At 68.8% G+C, this 18,346-nt stretch overlaps 4 protein-coding genes across 6 annotated transcripts; all 4 read right to left on the bottom strand.

The window, feature by feature from the left end:
* Positions 1–731: 731 nt before the first annotated feature.
* LOC135311244 (7SK snRNA methylphosphate capping enzyme-like) lies at positions 732–2,048 on the bottom strand (the record flags this gene model as incomplete). The annotated part of the gene is made up of 1 exon (XM_064440372.1): positions 732–2,048. A coding segment is annotated over exon 1 (1,227 nt), but the record flags the coding sequence as incomplete, so codon positions are not given.
* A 1,025-nt stretch (positions 2,049–3,073) lies between these two features.
* On the bottom strand, positions 3,074–10,944 carry LOC135311245 (actin-like protein 6B). Its single transcript, XM_064440373.1, has 15 exons — positions 10,929–10,944; positions 9,481–9,501; positions 9,263–9,339; positions 8,218–8,383; positions 7,146–7,246; positions 6,947–7,044; positions 5,936–6,030; positions 5,730–5,836; positions 5,060–5,149; positions 4,621–4,682; positions 4,414–4,528; positions 4,224–4,304; positions 4,041–4,136; positions 3,372–3,458; positions 3,074–3,263 (listed from the first exon to the last, which is right to left on the bottom strand). The coding sequence occupies exons 1-15, from the start codon at positions 10,942–10,944 to the stop codon at positions 3,183–3,185; spliced, it is 1,293 nt and encodes a 430-aa protein (XP_064296443.1). The 3' UTR covers positions 3,074–3,182.
* Positions 10,373–17,074, bottom strand: LOC135311242 (GRB10-interacting GYF protein 1-like). 3 transcript variants are annotated; one of them, XM_064440368.1, is made up of 9 exons: positions 16,930–17,074; positions 15,769–15,849; positions 15,573–15,647; positions 14,020–14,169; positions 13,791–13,927; positions 13,128–13,246; positions 12,612–12,730; positions 11,899–12,037; positions 10,373–11,117 (listed from the first exon to the last, which is right to left on the bottom strand). In XM_064440368.1, the coding sequence occupies exons 1-9, from the start codon at positions 17,062–17,064 to the stop codon at positions 11,065–11,067; spliced, it is 1,008 nt and encodes a 335-aa protein (XP_064296438.1). In that variant the 5' UTR covers positions 17,065–17,074; the 3' UTR covers positions 10,373–11,064. The 3 variants fall into 3 exon arrangements, with proteins under 3 accessions (XP_064296438.1, XP_064296437.1, XP_064296439.1); XM_064440367.1 differs by having other exon boundaries at positions 15,573–15,653; XM_064440369.1 differs by lacking the exon at positions 14,020–14,169 and having other exon boundaries at positions 15,573–15,653.
* A 10-nt stretch (positions 17,075–17,084) lies between these two features.
* On the bottom strand, positions 17,085–18,340 carry LOC135311243 (GRB10-interacting GYF protein 1-like). Its single transcript, XM_064440371.1, has 3 exons — positions 18,209–18,340; positions 17,323–17,423; positions 17,085–17,213 (listed from the first exon to the last, which is right to left on the bottom strand). The coding sequence occupies exons 1-3, from the start codon at positions 18,320–18,322 to the stop codon at positions 17,123–17,125; spliced, it is 306 nt and encodes a 101-aa protein (XP_064296441.1). The 5' UTR covers positions 18,323–18,340; the 3' UTR covers positions 17,085–17,122.
* Positions 18,341–18,346: the final 6 nt, after the last annotated feature.

The raw sequence follows: 18,346 nt of genomic DNA on the forward strand, positions 1-18,346 counted from the left end.
TAACCCCCAAAACCTCCTTACGACCCCCCAAAACCTCTTTACAACGCCCCAAAACCCACCAAGTTACCTCCAAACTGACCATGACCACCCAAACCCCCTTGCAACCCCCCAATCTGACCATGAACCCCCAAGCCCCTTTATGATGCCCCAAAACCCCTCAGAACCCCCCCCAACCCCACATTCCCCCAAACCAACCACAACCCCCAAAAACGCCACCATATTATCCCCAAACTGGCCGTAACCCCCCAAACCCCCCTTGTGACCCCCCCCAAACCCCTCATAAGCCCCTAAACCAGCCATGACCTCCCAATAACCCTTTGGGACCCCCCCAGACTGGCCATGATCCCTCCCTAAAGCCGCTTATGACCCCCCAAAACCCACCGTGTTACCCCCAAACTGGCTGCGACTCCCCCAAACCCTCCTGAGACCCCCAAAACCCCCTTGCGACCCTCCCAAACCAGCCATGACTCCCCCAAAACCTCCTTTCAACCCCGCAGTGGGACCAGGACTCCCCCAAAATCCCCTTACGACCCCCCAAACCCCATCACTTTACCCCCAAAACAGCCACAATCCTCCAAAACCCCTTTGTGACCCCCCCAAACCGACCATGTCGCCCCCAAACTCCCCTTTCAACCCCCCCAGTCAGACCACGACTCCCCCAAAACACCCTTGCGACCTCCCCAAACGGGCCACGATCCCCCAAACCCCTTTGCAACCCCCCCCAATCTGACCGTTACGCCCCCAAAAAGCCACCCGTCCCCCCCACTCACCGTGACAAAAACCACGTTGTGAGGGAAGTCGGCGGCGCCGGGCCCGTCGGGGGGCAGGCGGGGTGCGGCGATGGGACCCCGACTTGCCAAGAGAGCGGCGGGAAAACCTTTCCGCCCCCCACCTCCGCCGTTCCCCCCTCCCGCTCCGGCCGCTTCCGCTTGAATCTCCTCCGACAGATAATGCCGGATATTTTGCCGCGCCGAACGGATCAACCCCCCGTCAATGTCCAACCCAACCACCCGGGCGGGTCGCCACCGTTTGGCGATGCTGAGGGTGAGGTGACCCACGTTGCACCCCACGTCCAACACCTCCTTCCCCGCGAACCACTCGGGGCGCATGGTGCGGAGCCGCCCGTCCTCGCAGTCGGGGTTCCGATAACCGTAATATTTGCAATAATTGCCGTATTGGAATTTCCGAACTTGGCGACGTTGGCGTTGCTGGGGGGTTTTTCCGGGCGGTTTGGGTTTTTCCGGCGGAGGGCGGGTTCCTTCAGATTTACTGCAAGTCCGTCGACGTTTTCGATGGCGGCCGGCGGCGGGGCAGGCGGCGGCACACGGCGGCGGGGTGGCGGCAGCGGCGGCGGGGAGGGCGTGAGGGCAGGCGGCTTCCTCGGTGGCGGTGGCGGCGGCGGCGGCTCGCTGCTGGCCGCGGTGACGGTGGCGTCGCCGCGTGCTTTTGGCGGGAGAAGCCAAACGCAGCCCCTCGCCGGGAGCGTTGAGGCTGAGGGGGTCGGTGATATCGCGAGGGACCAGGATCTCGACGGGATCGCGGCCGCGGGCGGGGAGCGGGGAGGATTGCGGGGTACGGGCGTTGAGCGCCCGGCTCACCTCCTCGTCCAACAAACTATTGAGGTTTAAGGGATCGAAGATGTTTCCCCCGAGCAGGAACTCGGAGGGAAGCACCGGGCCGCACTCCGAGGCCGCCCGGCGACGCCGTTTCCAGGCCGGTTGCTTTGCCCCGCAGCTACTACGACGTTTCCCACCTCCTCCGCCCGCCGACCTAAAGCCGTTACGCGGTCGCGGAGCTTCGACGGCGGGTGAAGCTTCTTCATCCTCCTCCCGGGAGCCGGTAACGGAGGAAGAGGAGGATGATGATGGAGGAGGCGGAGGGACCAGGAAGGCCTCGGGTTCGGCCGCCATGGCGGACCGCCCCGCGCATGCGCGCTGTGCCCCGCCGCCGCCGCGCATGCGCCGCCGCTAGGGGGTGCTGTTGTGAGGGGAGCAGAGCTGGGGCCCTCCGCGCCCGCCACCTCCCGCACGCGATGGCAGCGGCCCGCCGGCCCGCCGGACTTTATATAGCCGGTGGGCGTGGCCGAGCGCGGCCGCTGCCCCCTCCGGAGCCTGGGAGCGAATGGGAGAGGGAGCGGCGGGGAAAGCGGCCAATAGCGGGGGAGGCGGTGCGAAGGGGGAGGAGGGGGGCCTGACGGGTGGGGGTGGCCGCGGCGAGTGCCTGCGCGGATCGCGCGAGGGGGAAAAGCGCGCCGGGGAAGGGGGTGGGAGGGAGGGGAGAGGGGGTAGGGCTCGGTTGAGGGTTGCGGGATGCGCGGAGCGCGGGCGGGTGTTGGGGGGTGGGGGAGGGCGGAGGAGGAGCGGCGGAGCAGGCGCGTTGGAGACACCTCAATGAGAAGGGGGCCTCACTCCGCGCGGGGGCCGCCGGGAGCTGGAGTCTGCGGGGAGGACGCGCATGCGCAGCGGCAGCCGAGCTCCTCCCACCGCCGGGCCACCGCGTCATCCCTCGCTTCATGACGTCACTCAACCTGGCGAGCCACATTCCACCACCAGCGGCCCGTCACAGCGGACCCCTCTCCTTAACATCCACCCCCCCCCCCCGCCGTTAACGGAGCGGCGGGGACCACACGGGGACCCCCACCGGAGCGGCGGGGCAGTGCGCATGCGCAATGAGCCAATGACCCTGTTCGCACTGTCTACGCATGCGCACCCCTCCTCCGGGGTGCGCATGCGCAGTGACTCCGGCTGGGACCGCCGCGGGGGGGCTCCCACGCATGCGCCTCTCCCACCCCCCACCCCCACTCTCCCCCCCAGCCAGGCCCCCGCGCATGTGCAGTGGGCGTCTCGTCAGGCGGGAAGGCGCCAAGGCGGGGCGCGCGCCGTAGCGGCCCTCGCAGCTTTTGAGGAAAAAAATCCTCTAAATCGGTAAATCTCCCCTTCCCCCACCCCACTTTACCTCATGAAAACGCCTCCCACGGCACCCCCTGCCTCCTCAGCCTTTCCCCGAGGCACCCAGCAGTGCGGCGCCGCCTCAGCAGGGCCCCTCTGGGCGGATTCGGCACCTTTCAGGGTGTTTATTCTTGGGGTTTTTATTGGTTTTTTCTGGGTTTTTTTTGCATTTTTTGCCCCTCATAAGCCCCAATGGCCGGAGCAAGGCGGCGGGGAGGGGGTGCAGATCCCCTCTCAGGGACACTTGCGCTCCACGCACTGCTTCCCCCCTTCCTCGTACTCCTGCTTGGAGATCCACATCTGCTGGAAGGTGCCCTGAGGGACAGACAGACACACAGACACGGTGGGGGGGGGAGGATGTGGGGTGAGGGGCCCGGGCCCCTCTTCGCTCCCCCCAAAGCCCCCCCACAGCCCCCCACTCACGAGGGAGGCGAGGATGGAGCCCCCGATCCAGGGGCTGAAGCGGCGCTCCATGGTGCTATTGCTGGCGATCAGCTTCAGGCGCATGCTCTGGGTTGGGGGGGGGAAGGGGGGCAACTGGGAGCCTAGTCTGGGTCCATCCATCCCCCTCAGCCCCCACAGAGGGATAGAGTCCCCTCCCAGCACCCCAGAATCCCATGGTGAGGAGTGGGGGTCCCTTTCCTGCACCCCTGGGTTCCCCCCACAGTGCCCCAAAATCCCATGGTGAGGGGTGGGGTCCCTTTCCCAAATATTTGGGGCCCCCCAGCCCCCCAAAATCCCATGGTGGAGAGTGGGGGTCCCTTTCCTGGACCCCTGAGTCTCTCCCCAGCCCCCCGAAATCCCATGGTGGAGAGTGGCGGTCCCTTTCCTGGACCCCTGAGTCTCACCCCAGCCCCCCCCAGATACCATGGTGGAAGGTGGGGGTCCCTTTCCTGGACGCCTGGGTCACCCCCAGCTCCTCAAAATCCCACGATGGGGGTTGGGGGTCCCCCCCTAGCCCCCCCAAATCCCACAGTAGAGGGTGGGGATCCCCTTCCCAGATGCCTGGGTCCTCCCCAGCCCCCCAGAATCCCACTGCAGAGGGTGGGGGTCCCCTCCCCAGATGCCTGGGCTCCCCCTCCAGTCCCTCACAGGGGGTGTCTTCTGCGAGAGCTCGCGGTTGAGGCGGTCGGTGAAGCCCTGCAGCAGGGTGTTCCCCCCAGTGACGATGACGCTGCCGTACAGACCCTGTGGGGGGATGGGTGAGGGGTCTGGGTGTCACCACTGCCCCCCAAAATGTGTGTGTGTGTCCCCAAAACCCCCCCGGGGACTCACCGGCCGGATGTCGATGTCGCACATCCCGATGCTGGTGGTGACCACGTGCCCCACGCCCAGCATCGTGTTCCCCGAGAGACCCTGTGGGGTGATGGTGGGGAGCTCAGAGTGGTCCCCCCAACCCCCCTGGGACCCCCCCAACCCCCTCAGGACTCCCCCAAATCCCCTCGGACACCCCCCCCCCCCAAACCTTGACGTTGGAGGGATCAAAGAGCCCCTCGGGGATGCGGAGCCGCTCGGCCCCGTAGTCGGTGTTGTAGCCATTTGGCATCTCGTAGTGAACCGTGGGCATCTGGGCGGCCACCCTGGGGGGATGAGGGGGGGTTATGGGATTGGGGGAACCCCAAAACCCACCCCAGGACTCTCCCCGAGCCCCCCACCCCCACCCGGTGCTCACTGCTCATCGTAGGGGGAGTCGGAGACCTGCAGCACTGAGGCCTGGAAGTCCTGGATCACCTCCTGGGGGGGTGGGGGGGACACAGAGTGGGGGGGACCCAGGGGTCCAGGACCCCCCCCAAAAATGAACCGAGGCATAAGGGAATCCCCCCAAAAGGACCCAGGCATCCAGGACCCCTCCTCAAAAAGGCCCCACCCCACCCTGAACCCCCCAATGGCGCCCTCAATGCCCCCCTGAGCCTCCCAAAGCCCCCACAAAGGCCCCCCCAAGTCTCCCCAAAGCCCTCTCAAAGACTCCTGAGCCCCAAAACCCACCAAAGCCCCCTGACCCCTCAAAAAACCCCTCCAGCCCTTCCCAAAGCCCCCTGAGCCCCCCCAAAACCCCTCCAGCCCCTCCCAAACCCATCCAGCCCCCCCCCGGGACCCCCAAATCCCCTCACGTTGCAGGTGAAGTTGTGCCAGGACTTGGCGACCTGCGGCAGCTTCTCCTTCTTCTTCCAGCTGGGCGGGGCCCCCTCCCGCACCGCCTCCTGGGGGCGGGGCATTGGGCGGGGCATCAGCTGGGACATGCCCCCCAGGGAGGGGGAGTGCCTCAGGGGGCGGAGCATCATGCAGGGTGGGGTGTCACTGAGACACGCCCCCCAGGGGAGGGGGAGTGCCGTGGGGTGGGGTGTTGGGTGGGGCGGGGTGTCAGGTGGGATGTGCCCCCTAGGGGTGGGGGAGTGTGCTGGGGGGCGGGGCCTGGGGTGGGCTGGTTTGGGGAGGCAGGTGGAAGGGGTGGGGCTATGGGGAAGGGGTGGAGCTAAGCAGAAGGGCTGGCCTTAAAGGGGTGGAGCCTATAGGCAGGCTGCCCCTAAAGGGGTGGTGCCAAGGGGACAGGCTGCCCCAATTGGGGTGGGGCCAAAGGGGGGGGGGCCTGCCCGAGGGGGGCGTGGCCTTTGCATTGGACCACCCCCTTGGGGGTGGGACAAATCCCAGTGGTCGGTGGGGGGGTGGGAGCAGCTGGGGCTGAGCAGCCCCCCCAGGGGCGGAGTCTAACAACCACTGTCTCTTTCTCTGATAGGCCGTTCCCGGCGGGGTGGGCGTGTCCTTCCCTGCCCCGCCCCCTACCTTGGCAGCGATCATGTAGGGCGGCACGATGTCGATGTTCATCTCCTGGAACAGCTCCCGGCACTGCATGGAGATGAAATCCCCGGCCAGCGGCGACTTGACGATGCCTGCGGCGGCCACCCGTAAGTCATCGCGAGGATCCGCCCCCAGCCACGCCCCCACCCCACCCGGCCGCGCCCTCCCCTCCCGTGTCCCCGCCCTCTCACCTTGCTGGAGGATGTAGCCGTCGTGGACGGGGATGGCGGTGGTGTGGGTGGCCCCGCTGTCCAGGACCAACCCCGTGCTGCGCCCGTTGGCGAAGCTGGGCCGCCGCCGTCAAGGCTAACGCTAACGAGGGACCTCGCTAACGAGGGCTGGCCCCCCCCCCCCGCTAACTACCCACCCACCCACCCACCCAACTCCCCACCCACCCACAAAGCCAAACACCCAATGAAACACCCAGCCACCCCTGGACCCACCCATCTTTAGACCCACCACCCACTTCTAGCCCCACCCACCCTCCCTTTCCTACCCACCACCCCTAGACCCACCCACCCACCCATCTACCTCTAGACCCACCCACCTATGTCTAGACCCACCCACCCGTTTCTACCCACCACCCACTCACCCATCTCTAAGCTCACCCAACGCCCTCTAGACCCACCCAGCTGCCCACCCACCCATTTCTAGACCCACCACCCATCCCTAGACCTGCCCAACCATCCAACCACCCAATGAACTTCCTCTAGACCCACCAACCACACACCCAAACACCCCCAGACCCACCCACCCAACCAGCGCTAGACCCACTGTCCGCTCCTAGACCCAACCAACCACCCAATGAACTACCTCTAGACCCACCCAACCACCCCTAGACCCCCCAACCGCCCACCCACCCACCCACCCATCTCTAGACCACCCAGCTACCTCTAGACCCACCCACCCACCCAACTACATCTACACCCACCCACCCATCTCTAGACCACCCAACCACCCCTAGACCCACCCAACGAACTGTCTCTAGACCCACCACCCACCCCCAGACCCACCCAAGCACCCACCCAACTAACACTACACCCACCCAACCCGCCACCCACCCATCTCTAGACCCGCCCAACCACCCCTAGGCCCACCCACCCCCCACGCTCCCCCGGGGAGGTGCTGTGGACACCCTGGGCAGTGGCGGGGGGGCGGGTGGGTGTACGCGTCACCCGCTGGGTGCCGGGGGGTGGGGATACGCGGTGAGCACGGCCGTCTTGCAGAGGAAGAAAGCCGGGATGTTGTAGTGCTCGAACATCAGCTCCGTCAGCTTCTCCCTCTTGGCGCGCGTGTTCCACTGCGGGGACGCCGTGGGGACGCCGTGGGGACACCGGGGGACCCCGCCACCGTGGTGGTGGGGGGTGACGCGAGGGTTGGGGGTGGGGGGGACACACCTACCGGCGCCTCGGACATGAGAACGGGGTGGAGACCCGGCTCCGACTTGACGTGTTTCCCGTAGGTGTGGTCCAGGATGGCCTGGAAACACTCCCAGTCCTCGACTGGGGTGAGCGGGGTCATGGGGGGGTCGAAAGGGGTCCTGGGGGTGCTCCCGAGAGGTGGTGGGGCTCTATGGGGTGACCCCAACCCCATGGTGACCCTATTGGGTGACCCCCAACCCCATGTTGGCTCTGTTGGGTGACCCCAATCCCATGGTGGCCCCATGGGGTCACCCCACACTCATGGTGGCCCCGTTGGGTCACCCCAACCCCGTGGCAGCTCTGTTGGGTGCCCCCAATCCCATGGTGGCCCCATGGGGTCACCCCACGCTCATGGTGGCCCCGTTGGGTCACCCTAATCCCGTGGCAGCTCTGTTGGGTTCCCCCAATCCCATGGTGGCCCCATGGGGTCACCCCACACTCATGGTGGCCCCATTGGGTCACCCCAACCCCGTGGCAGCTCTGTTGGGTGCCCCCAATCCCACGGTGGCCCCATGGGGTCACCCCACGATCATGGTGGCCCCATTGGGTCACCCCAATCCCATGGTGGCACCAATTGGGTGCCCCCAGCCTTGTGAAGGACCCATTGGGTGACCCCAACCTTCTGATGGCCCCATTGGGTGCCCCCAATCCCATGGTGGCCCCACGAGGTGACCCCCAACCCCCCAAGACAGCCCCAACAGGTTTCCCACGGCTCTGCAGGGTGTCCCCACCCCCATGTCCCCATGGCGGCCCCATGCTGGCCCCACGCCAGCCCCACGGCAGCCCCACAGCGGCCCCATGGCCCTGCAGAGTGTCCCAATCCCCATGTCCCCATGGCAGCCCCACAGTGTCCCCACAGCAGCCCCACAGCATCCCCACGGCCCTGCAGAGTCTCCCAATCCCCATGTCCCCACGGTGGCCCCACGCCAGCCCCACGGTGGCCCCACGCTAGCCCCACAGCGTCCCCACAGCCCTGCAGAGTGTCCCAGTCCCCATGTCCCCATGGCAGCCCCATGGCAGCCCCATGGCGGCCCCACGGCGGCCCCACTCACTCATGCCGTTCTTGAGGGGCGAGAGCACCTCCATGCCCTCGCGGGCCACGTGCAGCGCGTTGGTGTCGATGTAATAGACCTTCCCCCCCTTCTTGTCCTTGTCCCCGTCGAGCTCCAGGGCTGCCTCCTCGGGGGGCAGGACCCCCACCGTGGTGGGGAAGTCGGCCTGTGCCGCCCCCACGGCCCCGTCACCGCGGGGGCGGAGCTGGCGGGCGGGGACCGGGCGGGGACGGGGCGGGGACAGGGCTGCCGTGGGGGTGGCAGCCTTGGGGACAGCGTGGCCATGGGGGTGTCACCACGGTGGGGATGTTGGCCTATGGGTGGTGGCCTTGGGGACATGGGGGTGTCACCACGGTGGGGATGTTGGCCTATGGGTGGTGGCCTTGGGGACATGGGGGTGTCACCACGGTGGGGATGTTGGCCTATGGGTGGTGGCCTTGGGGACATGGGGGTGTCACCACGGTGGGGATGTTGGCCTATGGGTGGTGGCCTTGGGGACATGGGGGTGTCACCACGGTGGGGATGTTGGCGTTGGGGATACAGAGGGGATGACACGGCCATGGAGATGCCACCACCATGGGGACGTTGGCCTTGGGGACAGTGTGGCCATGGGGGTGGTGCCGTGACGGGGTTGTTGGCCTATAGACATTGGCCTTGGGGACACGGTGATGTCACGGCAATGGGGACATCGGGCAATGGACGTTGGCCTTGGGGACACGGTGATGTCATGGCAATGGGGACATTGGCCTATAGACATTGGCCTTGGGGACACGGTGATGTCACGGCAATGGGGACATCGGGCAATGGACGTTGGCCTTGGGGACACGGTGATGTCATGGCAATGGGGACATTGGCCTATAGACATTGGCCTTGGGGACACGGTGATGTCACAGCAATGGGGACATTGGGCTGAGGGTGGTGGCCTTGGGGTGTGGGGAACCCACGACAGCCATGGGGACCTGGGTGGGGGGGAGGTGACATGGGGGGGAGGGGGAGGTGACATGGGGGGAGGGGCCCGGGGGGGAGGGGCCATGGCGACACCCACCTTGGGACAATCCTCCCCGGCGTATCCGGCGCGCACCGAGAAGGAGCCGATGTCGAACACGAGCGCCCCCACCTCATCTGGGGGGGGGGGGGGGGGGGAAGGGCAGGGGGACACACGCACTGTGACCCCCGGCAGGGGACACGGTGACGCCCCCACCTCCCCCCCTCCATCCCCCGGCCCCGCCCCCTCCCCGCGAGGCCCCGCCCCCCCCGCCGTACCCCCGCCGTAGACCCCCCCCGCTCATGGCGGCGGCCGCGGGTTCAGCACCGGACAGCGCCCGGGTGGGCGGGGCCGGCGGATGCGGCGCGGCCAATCAGCGCCCGCCTCCCTGCGCGCGCGCGGACGGCGCGGGGCGGCAGACAATGGGGGCGCTTAAAGGGACAGGCGCCCTTTTTATTGAAGGGGGGGGAGTCCCCCTTCTCCCCCCTCCCCTGCGTCCGGGACACGCCCCCGTCTTCATAGAGCGGTGGGGGCGTGGCTTAAGAGGGGGCGTGTCCTTTCCAGCTGGTTCCTCCCTCCCGCTATGCCTGAGTTATCAAGGGGGCGGGGCCTCGGTATTGAGCCCCGCCCACTGTAGCCAAGGGCGGGGGACGGCTTTGCAATGGGGGCGGGTCTTCCCTCACCCCCCTATTTAGCGCCCATTGGGCGGGGTTTTCCTTTAGCCCCGCCCACCACAACATAACACACCCCCGATGCCCCGCCCACCGAAAGGGGTGGGGCTTAGCGAAACCACGCCCACTTGGGGAGGGGCACGGAGCAAACGCAGCTGCACCGAGGTCTTTATTGGGGGGGGGGAGGGGTATGTACAGGGGGCCCAGGCATCCGGGGAGGGGGAGGGGCCCCCGGGTGGGGGAGGGGCCTGTAAACATTTTGCCACTCTCAGTAGGAAAAGGGGGGGGGAGCCTGGCCCCTCCCCCCCGCGGGAAGGAGGGGGTGGGGGTGGGGGGAGGGGGTCACACCCCTGCCTTTACATTCAACAGCGCCGCCCTTGGTGGGGGAGGGGTTGGCACGGGAGTGGGGGAGGGGCAGGGGGACTCCATCCTTATTGCTGGGGAGGTGGGCAGTCCCCCAGCCCCCCCCCATAAAAACCCCCAAATCTCTGATTGGGGGGGGGGGGGGGGAGGGCAGAGGGAGGGGGAGGGGCGGCTCAACCCCAGGGTTTGCTTAAAAAAAACCAAAACTAACCAAAATTGCCCGAATTCCCCCCAGATCCGCCCCTCCCCATCACAGCAACACAGTACAGAAAGGGGCGGGGCTCCGGCGGTGGGCGGGGCGTGAGCGAAGGGAGGGCGGAGACTGGGTCAGGGCCAGTGCAGGGAAGGGGGCGGGGTCTGCGTGGAGGGGCGGGGTCTGGCTGCCGGGGGAGGGGCGAGGGGGAGGGGCTTTGTGCAATGAGTCCAGCTCCGCTATGGGGCAGCTCCGGCATCTATGGGGCAGCTCCGATCCCCGCTGTGGGGCAGCTCTGGTGTCTGTGGGGCAGCACCGGCGCTATGGGGCAGCTCCGGTGTCTGTGGGGCAGCTGTGGGGCAACACCAGCACTATGGAGCAGCTCCAGCCCCCTATAGGGTGGCCCCGTCCTGTCCTACTTGTGGGGCTGGTGTTTGTCCGTGGGGCAGCTGCAGCCCCCTTTCTGTGGGGCTGCTCTGGCCCGGCTGTGGGGCGGCACCGTGGGGCAGTGCCATGGGGCAGCTCCGGGCTAAAGTGCAGCTGGGTCGGTCATGTCGGCCGTAAGGTGCTTGGTGGGGCGCCGTGGGGCGCCAGGGGACCCCACGGGGTGCTGTGGGGCAGCCGTGCCGTGGGGCTCAGTACTCCTCCACTGTCTCCACCTCACCCCCGGGGCCATGCAGTGAGTAGCCTGGGGGGGGGGAAGGGGTCAGTGGGGCCCCCCCAGCCCCACACTGAGCTCCCCCAGCCCCACACTGAGCCCCCCCATAAGCTCCCCAGACCCACAGGGTGTCCCCAGCCCCACACTGAGCCTCCCCCAGACACCCCCCCCACTTTGAGCCCACCCCATAAACCCCCCCAGCCTCACAGTGAGGCTCCCCAAACCCTCCCAGCCCCACAGGGTGCCCCCCAGCCCCACGCTGAGCCCCCCAGTGCCCCCCCCAGACCCACACTGAACCCCCCAACCCCCTTCCAGCCCCACACTGTGCCCCCCATTGCCTCCATCCAGCCCCACACTGAGCTCCCCCCAATCCCCCCCAGACCCACAGGGTGCTCCAGTCCCACACTTCACCCCCCACATAACCCACCCCAGCCCCACACTGAGCCCTCCCAACCCCCCCCAGCCCCACATTAACCCCCCCTCAGACCCACACTGAGCCCCCCAACACCATCCAGCCCAACGCTGAACCCTCCCAACACCCCCTCCCAGACCCACACTGAGGCCCCCCCAAACCCAGCCCCACAGGGCGCCCCCAGCCCCATACTGTGCCCCCCCCATAACCTCCCTAGCCCCACACTGAGCCCACCAATGCCCCCCCAACCCACAGAGTCCCCACCCAAACCTCCCCAGCCCCACACTGAGCCCCCCATCACCCCACAGAGCCCCCCCAGCAGCTCCATGGTGCTCCCCATTGCGCCCCCCGCCCACCCCCCACACGGTGTCCCCCCCCCACCCCCCCACCCCCCCGTACCCAGGATGCTGGGGTCGCTGTGCAGCAGCAGCAGGGGGCGCTGCTTCCCCCTCCCCCCCCCGGGCCCCTCCGGGGGGGGCGGCTTCGCCCCGGGGCCGAACGGGGGGAGGGGCAGCGGCCCCGCCCCCAGCCACGCCTCCTGCGGGGGGTGGCATGGTCAGCCCCACGGCTGCCCCACAGAGACCCCCCCATAGAAACCCCCACACAGCACCCCATCGAACCCCCCCCCAGCACCCCATCGAACCCCCACAGCCTCACACCACCCCATAAACCCACCCAGCACCCCACAGAACCCCCCCACAGCCCCACAGCCCCCCCACCTCCCCATAGACCCCCCACAGCATAGAACCCCCACAGCACCCCACAGAAACCCCCCCACAGACCCTCCACACCTCCCCATAGACCCCCACCACCACCCCATAAATCCCCCCAGCACCCCATAGACCTCCCAGCACCCCATAACACCCCCCCACAGCCCCACAGCACCCCATAGATCCCTCACAGACCCCCCCCACAGCACTCCATAGCCTCCCCTACAGCCCACCCAGATCCCCCCAGCCCCCCCAGCCCCACAGCTCCCCATAGATTCCCCAGAGCCCCTGCACCCCCACACCCCAATAAACCCCCAGCCCCACAGGGCCCCCCCGGGGGGGGTGAAGCTGGGGGTCAGCTCCCCCTCCCCCATGCCCCGCCCCCCATGTCCCCTCGCCCACCTGGGGGCCGCGGTGCTCCAGGAGCGGGCGGGGGAAGGGCTGAGCCTCGGGGGGGTCCCCGGGGCGGGGCCAGGCCTCGAAAGGCGGGGGGGGCTGAGGGGGGGTCTCCACCCCCGGCACTGGGGGAGGGGCAGCAGTCAGGGGGGACCCAGGCGTCCGGGACCCCCTCCCCCCACCCAGGCATCCCCTCCCATCCCCTCCCAGGGGACCCAGGTGTCCAGGGCCCACACGCTATGGGGCAACCCAGACCCACATGCTATGGGGCAACCCAGACCCACACGCCATGGGGCAACCCAGACCCACATGCTATGGGGCAACCCAGACCCACATGCCATGGGGCAACCCAGGCCCACACCCCACAGGGGACCCAGGCGTCCAAGCCCCACATGCTATGGGGCGACCCAGCCCCACATGCTATGAGAGGACCCAGACCCACACCCTATGGGGGGACCCAGGCGTCTGGGCCCCACACTTCCCCCACAGACCCAGGCATTCAGCCCCCCCCCCGCCCCATACCCGGGGGGGCGCCCAGGGCCTGCAGCGCTGCCTGGCACCAGTGTGGGAGGGGCTCGGGGGGGCGGGGCAGCCCCCGCAGCAGCTTCAGCAGCGCCTCCTCCGGGCCCCGCCCCCCCGGCCTGGGGGGCACATGGGGGGGGACATGGGGGGTTACATGGGGGAAATGGGGGGGATGGAGGGAACATGGGGGTCAGATGGGGCTGGAACCCCTCCTTCCCCCCCCCACCCGCTGTGGGTCAGGAGTTGGGGGTCCCACCCCTCTGCCATGGGGCCGTGACCCCCATGTACCCCCCCACATCCTCCACTCCCCCATAAACCCCCCACCCCCATAACCTGTGCCCCCCATCCCCCCACCCCCAAAACCTGGCCCCCAGTCCCCCTTACATCCCCCTACCCTGTGACCCCACCATGTCCCCCCGACCCACATCCCCCCACATCCCCCACCCCCCATAATTCCCCCCACCCCCATAGCCTGTGTTCCCCATCCCCCAATCCCCCTCGTCCCCCCATAACCCCCCCATGTGTCCCCCCCGTCCCCTCATAACCCCCCACCCCCGTGTCCCCCCACCCCTCCATAACCTGTGCCCCGGCCATGTCCCCCCCGCCCTGTGACGCCCCCAGACCCCCCCCATGCCCCCCCGCCCCTCCCCCATCCCCACTCACCCCGGGGGGGGGCCGCCGCGGCCGCCCTTGCCGCCCCCACCCCCTCGCAGCCCCGCCCCCCCGGCCCCGCTCTCCTCCCAGGCCGGGGGGCTCTTCTCGGGGGGGGGCCACAGCTCTGCCCCCCACGGGACCCCCACCTGCGGGGGGGGGGGGGGACACGGGAGATATGGGGGGGACCCCGGGGGGGGCTCAGGGAAAGGGGGGGTGCTGAGGGGGGGGTGTCACTCACAGCCCTGGGGGCTCCCCGCTGCGCCTTGGGGGGGGGCCGCTCGCTGTCCGGGGTGGGGGGGGGCACCTTGGGCAGGGCCCAGTTTTGGGGGGCCCCCCCGGGGACCCCACTTTGCTGCAGCAGCTTCAGCAGCGCCTCCTGCTGCCGGCACTGGGGGGGCATGGCCCGGGGGGGGGGGGCTGAGAGACCCCCCCAGGGACCCCCCCCAAAGAGCCCCCCAGAAAACCCCCCAAAGACCCCCGGGACCCCCCAGAGACAGCCCAGGGACACCCCAAACCCCTCAAAGACCCCAGGGACACCCCCAAAGAGCCCAGAGACCCCCCAGGGACCCTCAAGATCCCCTGAAGTCCCCCCCAGGACCCTCTCGGCAACCTCAGCCCCCCCCAAGACCTACCGGGACCCCCCAAAATCCCCTGAAGGACCCCCAGGACCCCCCCAGGACCCCAAAGGTCCACTGAGGGACCCCCAGAGCACCCTTGTGGACCTCCAGGACCCCTCCAGAGCCCACCAGGACACTCCTGGGACCCCCCAGTGGCCCCCCAAAGACCCCAGAACCCTCAGGTACCCCCCACCCAGGACCCCCAAAGAACCCCCAAAGATCCCTGGGATGCCCAGGCCCCCCCCAAGGTCCCCTGAAGGACCCCCCGGACCCCCCCAAAGTCCACCAGGATCCCTCTGGGACCCCCAAAGATCCCCAGGAGCCCCAGGCCCCCCCGACCCCTCCCCAAACCCCTCTGGGACCCCCCAAAACCCCCCCAAGGCCCCCAGAAGGACCTCCAGGGATCCCCCAAAGACCACCAGGACCCCCAAGAGACCCCCAAAACCCACCAGGATGTCCCAGGCCCCTCCCGAGAGCCCCCAGAAACTCCCTGGACCCCCAGAACCCCCCCAAGGCCCCCTAAAGGACCCACCCAAGACCCCCAAAAAACCAACAGGACCCCCCTGGGACCCCCAGGACCCCCCAAAGTCCACCAGGACCCCCAGAGGCCTCCCAAGAACCCCCAGAATCCCTCTGGGACCCCCCTGAACCCCCCCCCCCCCCAAGGTCCCTGGAAGGGCCACCAGGACCCCCCTAAAGACCACCAGGACCCCCATGAGCCCCCCCCAAAACCACCAGGATGCCCCAGGCCCCATCCTGAGACCCCCCCGAACCCCCTAAGGCCCCCTGAAGGACCCCCCCAGGGATGCCCCAGGAACCCCCCAAAGTCCACCAGGATCCCCCTGGGACCCCCAAAGATCCACAGGATGCACCAGGGCCCCCCAAGACCCCCTCAGAATCCCCCTGGGGACCCCCCCCGAACCCCCTCAAGGTCCCCAGAAGGACCCCAGGGACCACCAGGACCCCCCAAAGTCCACCAGGACCCCCAGAGACCCCCAAAGATCCACAGGGTGCCCCAGGCCCCCCCCAAGACCCGCCCAGAACCCCGCCAAGGTCCCCGGAAGGACTCCCCGGATCCCCCTAAAAACCACCAGGACCCCCAAGAGCCCCCCAAAACCCACCAGGACCCCCCAAGAAGCCCCCCCCCCAAAAGACCCCACACCGCCCCCCGCACCTGCTTGCGCCGCAGCAGCTCTTCCTCCTGCCGCCGCTTCCGCTGGTCATCCTCCTCCCGCCGGGCTCGGAGCTCCTGCAGCTGCGGCAGCGCTCAGGGGGGGGCTCGGGGGGGGCACCCCGACACCTGGGGGCACCCCGACACCTGGGGGGCACCCCCCGACACCTGGGGGGCACCCCCCGACACCTGGGCTCACCTTCTGCTGCAGCTGCAGCTGCTCCAGGATGGGGCTCGGGGGGGGGAGCCCAGGGGCAGCTCCACAGCCCCGAATCGCTGCCTGGGGTGGGGGACATGGTAAAGATGGGGGGCACAGCCCCACAGCTGCCCCACGGCGGCCCTGGGGGCTGCCCCTGCTCCACGGCAGCCCCACTCCCCTGCTGCCCCCCAAACACTAACCCCAAAGCTACTCTCCCACCCTCCTAATGACCCCCAGCACCCCCCCGGACCCCTGCACCCCCCCAAGTGCCCCCCAACTCACCAGTGATCCCCAGCACCCTTCCAGACCCACAGCTTCCCCAAGTGACCCCCAGCACCCCCCCCAAGTGCCCCCAACTCACCAGTCACCCCCAGCACCCACCCCTGACCCCCAGCTCCCCCCCCCAGTGACCCCCAGCACCCACCCCAGACCCACAGCTCCCCCCCAGTGACCCCCAGCACCACACCAGACCCACAGCTCCCCCCCAGTGACCCCCAGCACCCACCCCAGACCCACAGCTCCCCCCCAAGTGACCCCCAGCACCACACCCAGACCCACAGCTCCCCCCCAAGTGACCCCCAGCACCCACCCCAGACCCACAGCTCCCCCCCCAAGTGACCCCCAGCACCACACCCAGACCCACAGCTCCCCACCAAGTGACCCCCAGCACCACACCCAGACCCACAGCTCCCCGCCCAGTGACCCCAGCACCACACCCCAGACCCACAGCTCCCCCCCAGTGACCCCAGCACCCACCCCTGACCCCCAGCTCCCCCCCAGTGACCCCCAGCACCAACCCCAAGGCCCACAGCTCACCCCCCAGTGACCCCCAGCACCCCCCCAAGTGACCCCCAGCACCCCCCCAAGTGACCCCCAGCACCCACCCCTGACCCCCAGCTCCCCCCAGTGACCCCCAGCACCCACCCCAGACCCACAGCTCCCCCTCAGTGACCCCCAGCACCCACCCCAGACCCACAGCTCCCCCCCAGTGACCCCCAGCACCCCCCAAGTGACCCCCAGCACCCCCCCAAGTGACCCCCAGCACCCACCCCTGACCCCCAGCTCCCCCCCAGTGACCCCCAGCACCCACCCCAGACCCACAGCTCCCCCCAGTGACCCCCAGCACCCACCCCAGACCCACAGCTCTGCCCCCCAACTCACCGGGGGGCTGCAGGGGGTCCCAGAGTGACGTCGCCTCTGGCAGCGACAGCGACCGCAGCAGGTTGGGCTCCCCCTGCCTGGGGAGAGGGGGAGGGGGCAGTGGGGACCCCGGCATCTGGGGGGGGACCCTGGCATCTGGGGGGGGGGTTGGGGGGCAGGTTTGGGGGGGGTTTCGGGGGGTCTCACCTGGGTTTTAGGCCTGCAGTTGCTGCAGCAGAGCCCCCAGCTGCTGCGGTGTCAGCTCCCCAGCTTTCGGGGGGACAGGGCAGGGGGCCAGCGGCTGCCTGGGGACATTGGGGGGGGGTGTTGGGGGGGGGGACGCTGGTGTCTGGGGAGGGGACGGGAGCCCCTGGGACCCCCCTTCCTCCCCCAACCCCCCCGCCCCAGACCCACCGGCCGAGGAGCTGCAGGAACTGCTGGTGCTGGAGCTGCTGGTAAAGAGCCGCCGCCGCCAACTCCTGCTGCTTCTTCAGCCGCTCCTGGGCCAGGTTACCCTGGGGGGGGGCCGGGGGGGGTCAGGGGGGGCTGGAAATGGGGGGCAGGGGGGCTGTGGGGTGTTTTCAGGGGGGCAGGGGGGCTGGAGGGGATGTTTGCGGGGGTCATAGAGGTGTTTAGGGGATCCTTGAGGTGCTGTGGGGTGGCTGAAGGGAGTTCAGGGGGGCCCGGGGGCTGTTTTGGGGGGGCCCTGAGGGGCTGGAGGGTCCCAGGGGGAGTCAGGGGGTGTTCGGGGGTCCCAGGGGGGCTGGGAGGGGCCTCAGGGGGCGTTGGGGGGGGCTGCAAATGAAGTCAGAGGATGTTTGGGGGTCGAGAGAGTCTTTGGGGATGCCCTGAGGGGCTGGGAGGGGTCCCAGTGGGTATTTGGGGGGGCCCTGGGGACCCGGGGGGGGGTCAGAGGAATTGAGGGGGGTCCCAGGAGTCTTTAGGGGTCCCAGCATGTGTTAGGGGGGTCCCTGGGTGACACAAACCCCCCCCCCAGCTACGAGGATGGGGTTACTTACCCAGGGGATGAAGCGGAGCCCTAGGGGATTGAGGGGGGGTCCAGGGGGGTATTTGGGGGGGCCCTGGGGACCCGGGGGGGGGGTCAGAGGAATTGAGAGGGGTCCCGGGAGTATTTAGGGGGTCCCAGCCTGTGTTTGGGGGGGTCCCTGGGTGCCACAAGACCCCCCCCCAGCTACGAGGACGGCGTTCTTTACCCAGGGGAAGGAGGGGAGTCGCGGGGGGGTCGCGGTAGGGGGTTTGGGGGGGTCCCGGGGGGGGGGGGGGTTTGGGGGTGACTCACCAGCAGGGGGGGCGGGGCGGGCCCGGGGGCGAAGGGGACGCGCCCCCACATTTTGATGACGTCCCCCAGGGGCTGGAAGGCCTCGTCGCAGCCGCGCTTCACCAGCAGCGCCATGGGCAGGTACCCGGCCTGGAACCA

This window comes from Phalacrocorax carbo, unplaced genomic scaffold (assembly GCF_963921805.1).
Source record: "Phalacrocorax carbo unplaced genomic scaffold, bPhaCar2.1 SCAFFOLD_412, whole genome shotgun sequence".
Classification (NCBI taxonomy): Eukaryota; Metazoa; Chordata; class Aves; order Suliformes; family Phalacrocoracidae; genus Phalacrocorax; species Phalacrocorax carbo.

Excerpts from the sequence above, each read along its gene's own strand:
- LOC135311245 (XM_064440373.1), bottom strand. Across the intron at positions 7,045-7,145 it reads TTCTCATGTCCGAGGCGCCG|TGGAACACGCGCGCCAAGAG; the intron begins GTAGGTGTGTCC and ends GCGTCCCCGCAG. Across the intron at positions 4,305-4,413 it reads TTGATCCCTCCAACGTCAAG|GGTCTCTCGGGGAACACGAT; the intron begins GTTTGGGGGGGG and ends ATCACCCCACAG.
- LOC135311242 (XM_064440367.1), bottom strand. The coding sequence starts at position 17,064 with ATGCCAGGGTCCCCCCCCAGATGCCGGGGTCCCCACTGCCCCCTCCCC. Across the intron at positions 15,850-16,929 it reads GGACCCCCTGCAGCCCCCCG|GCAGCGATTCGGGGCTGTGG; the intron begins GTGAGTTGGGGG and ends CCCCCACCCCAG. Across the intron at positions 12,038-12,611 it reads TGGAGCACCGCGGCCCCCAG|GAGGCGTGGCTGGGGGCGGG; the intron begins GTGGGCGAGGGG and ends CACCCCCCGCAG.
- LOC135311243 (XM_064440371.1), bottom strand. The coding sequence starts at position 18,322 with ATGGCGCTGCTGGTGAAGCGCGGCTGCGACGAGGCCTTCCAGCCCCTG. Across the intron at positions 17,424-18,208 it reads CCGCCCCGCCCCCCCTGCTG|GGTAACCTGGCCCAGGAGCG; the intron begins GTGAGTCACCCC and ends GCCCCCCCCCAG. Across the intron at positions 17,214-17,322 it reads TTCCTGCAGCTCCTCGGCCG|GCAGCCGCTGGCCCCCTGCC; the intron begins GTGGGTCTGGGG and ends CAATGTCCCCAG.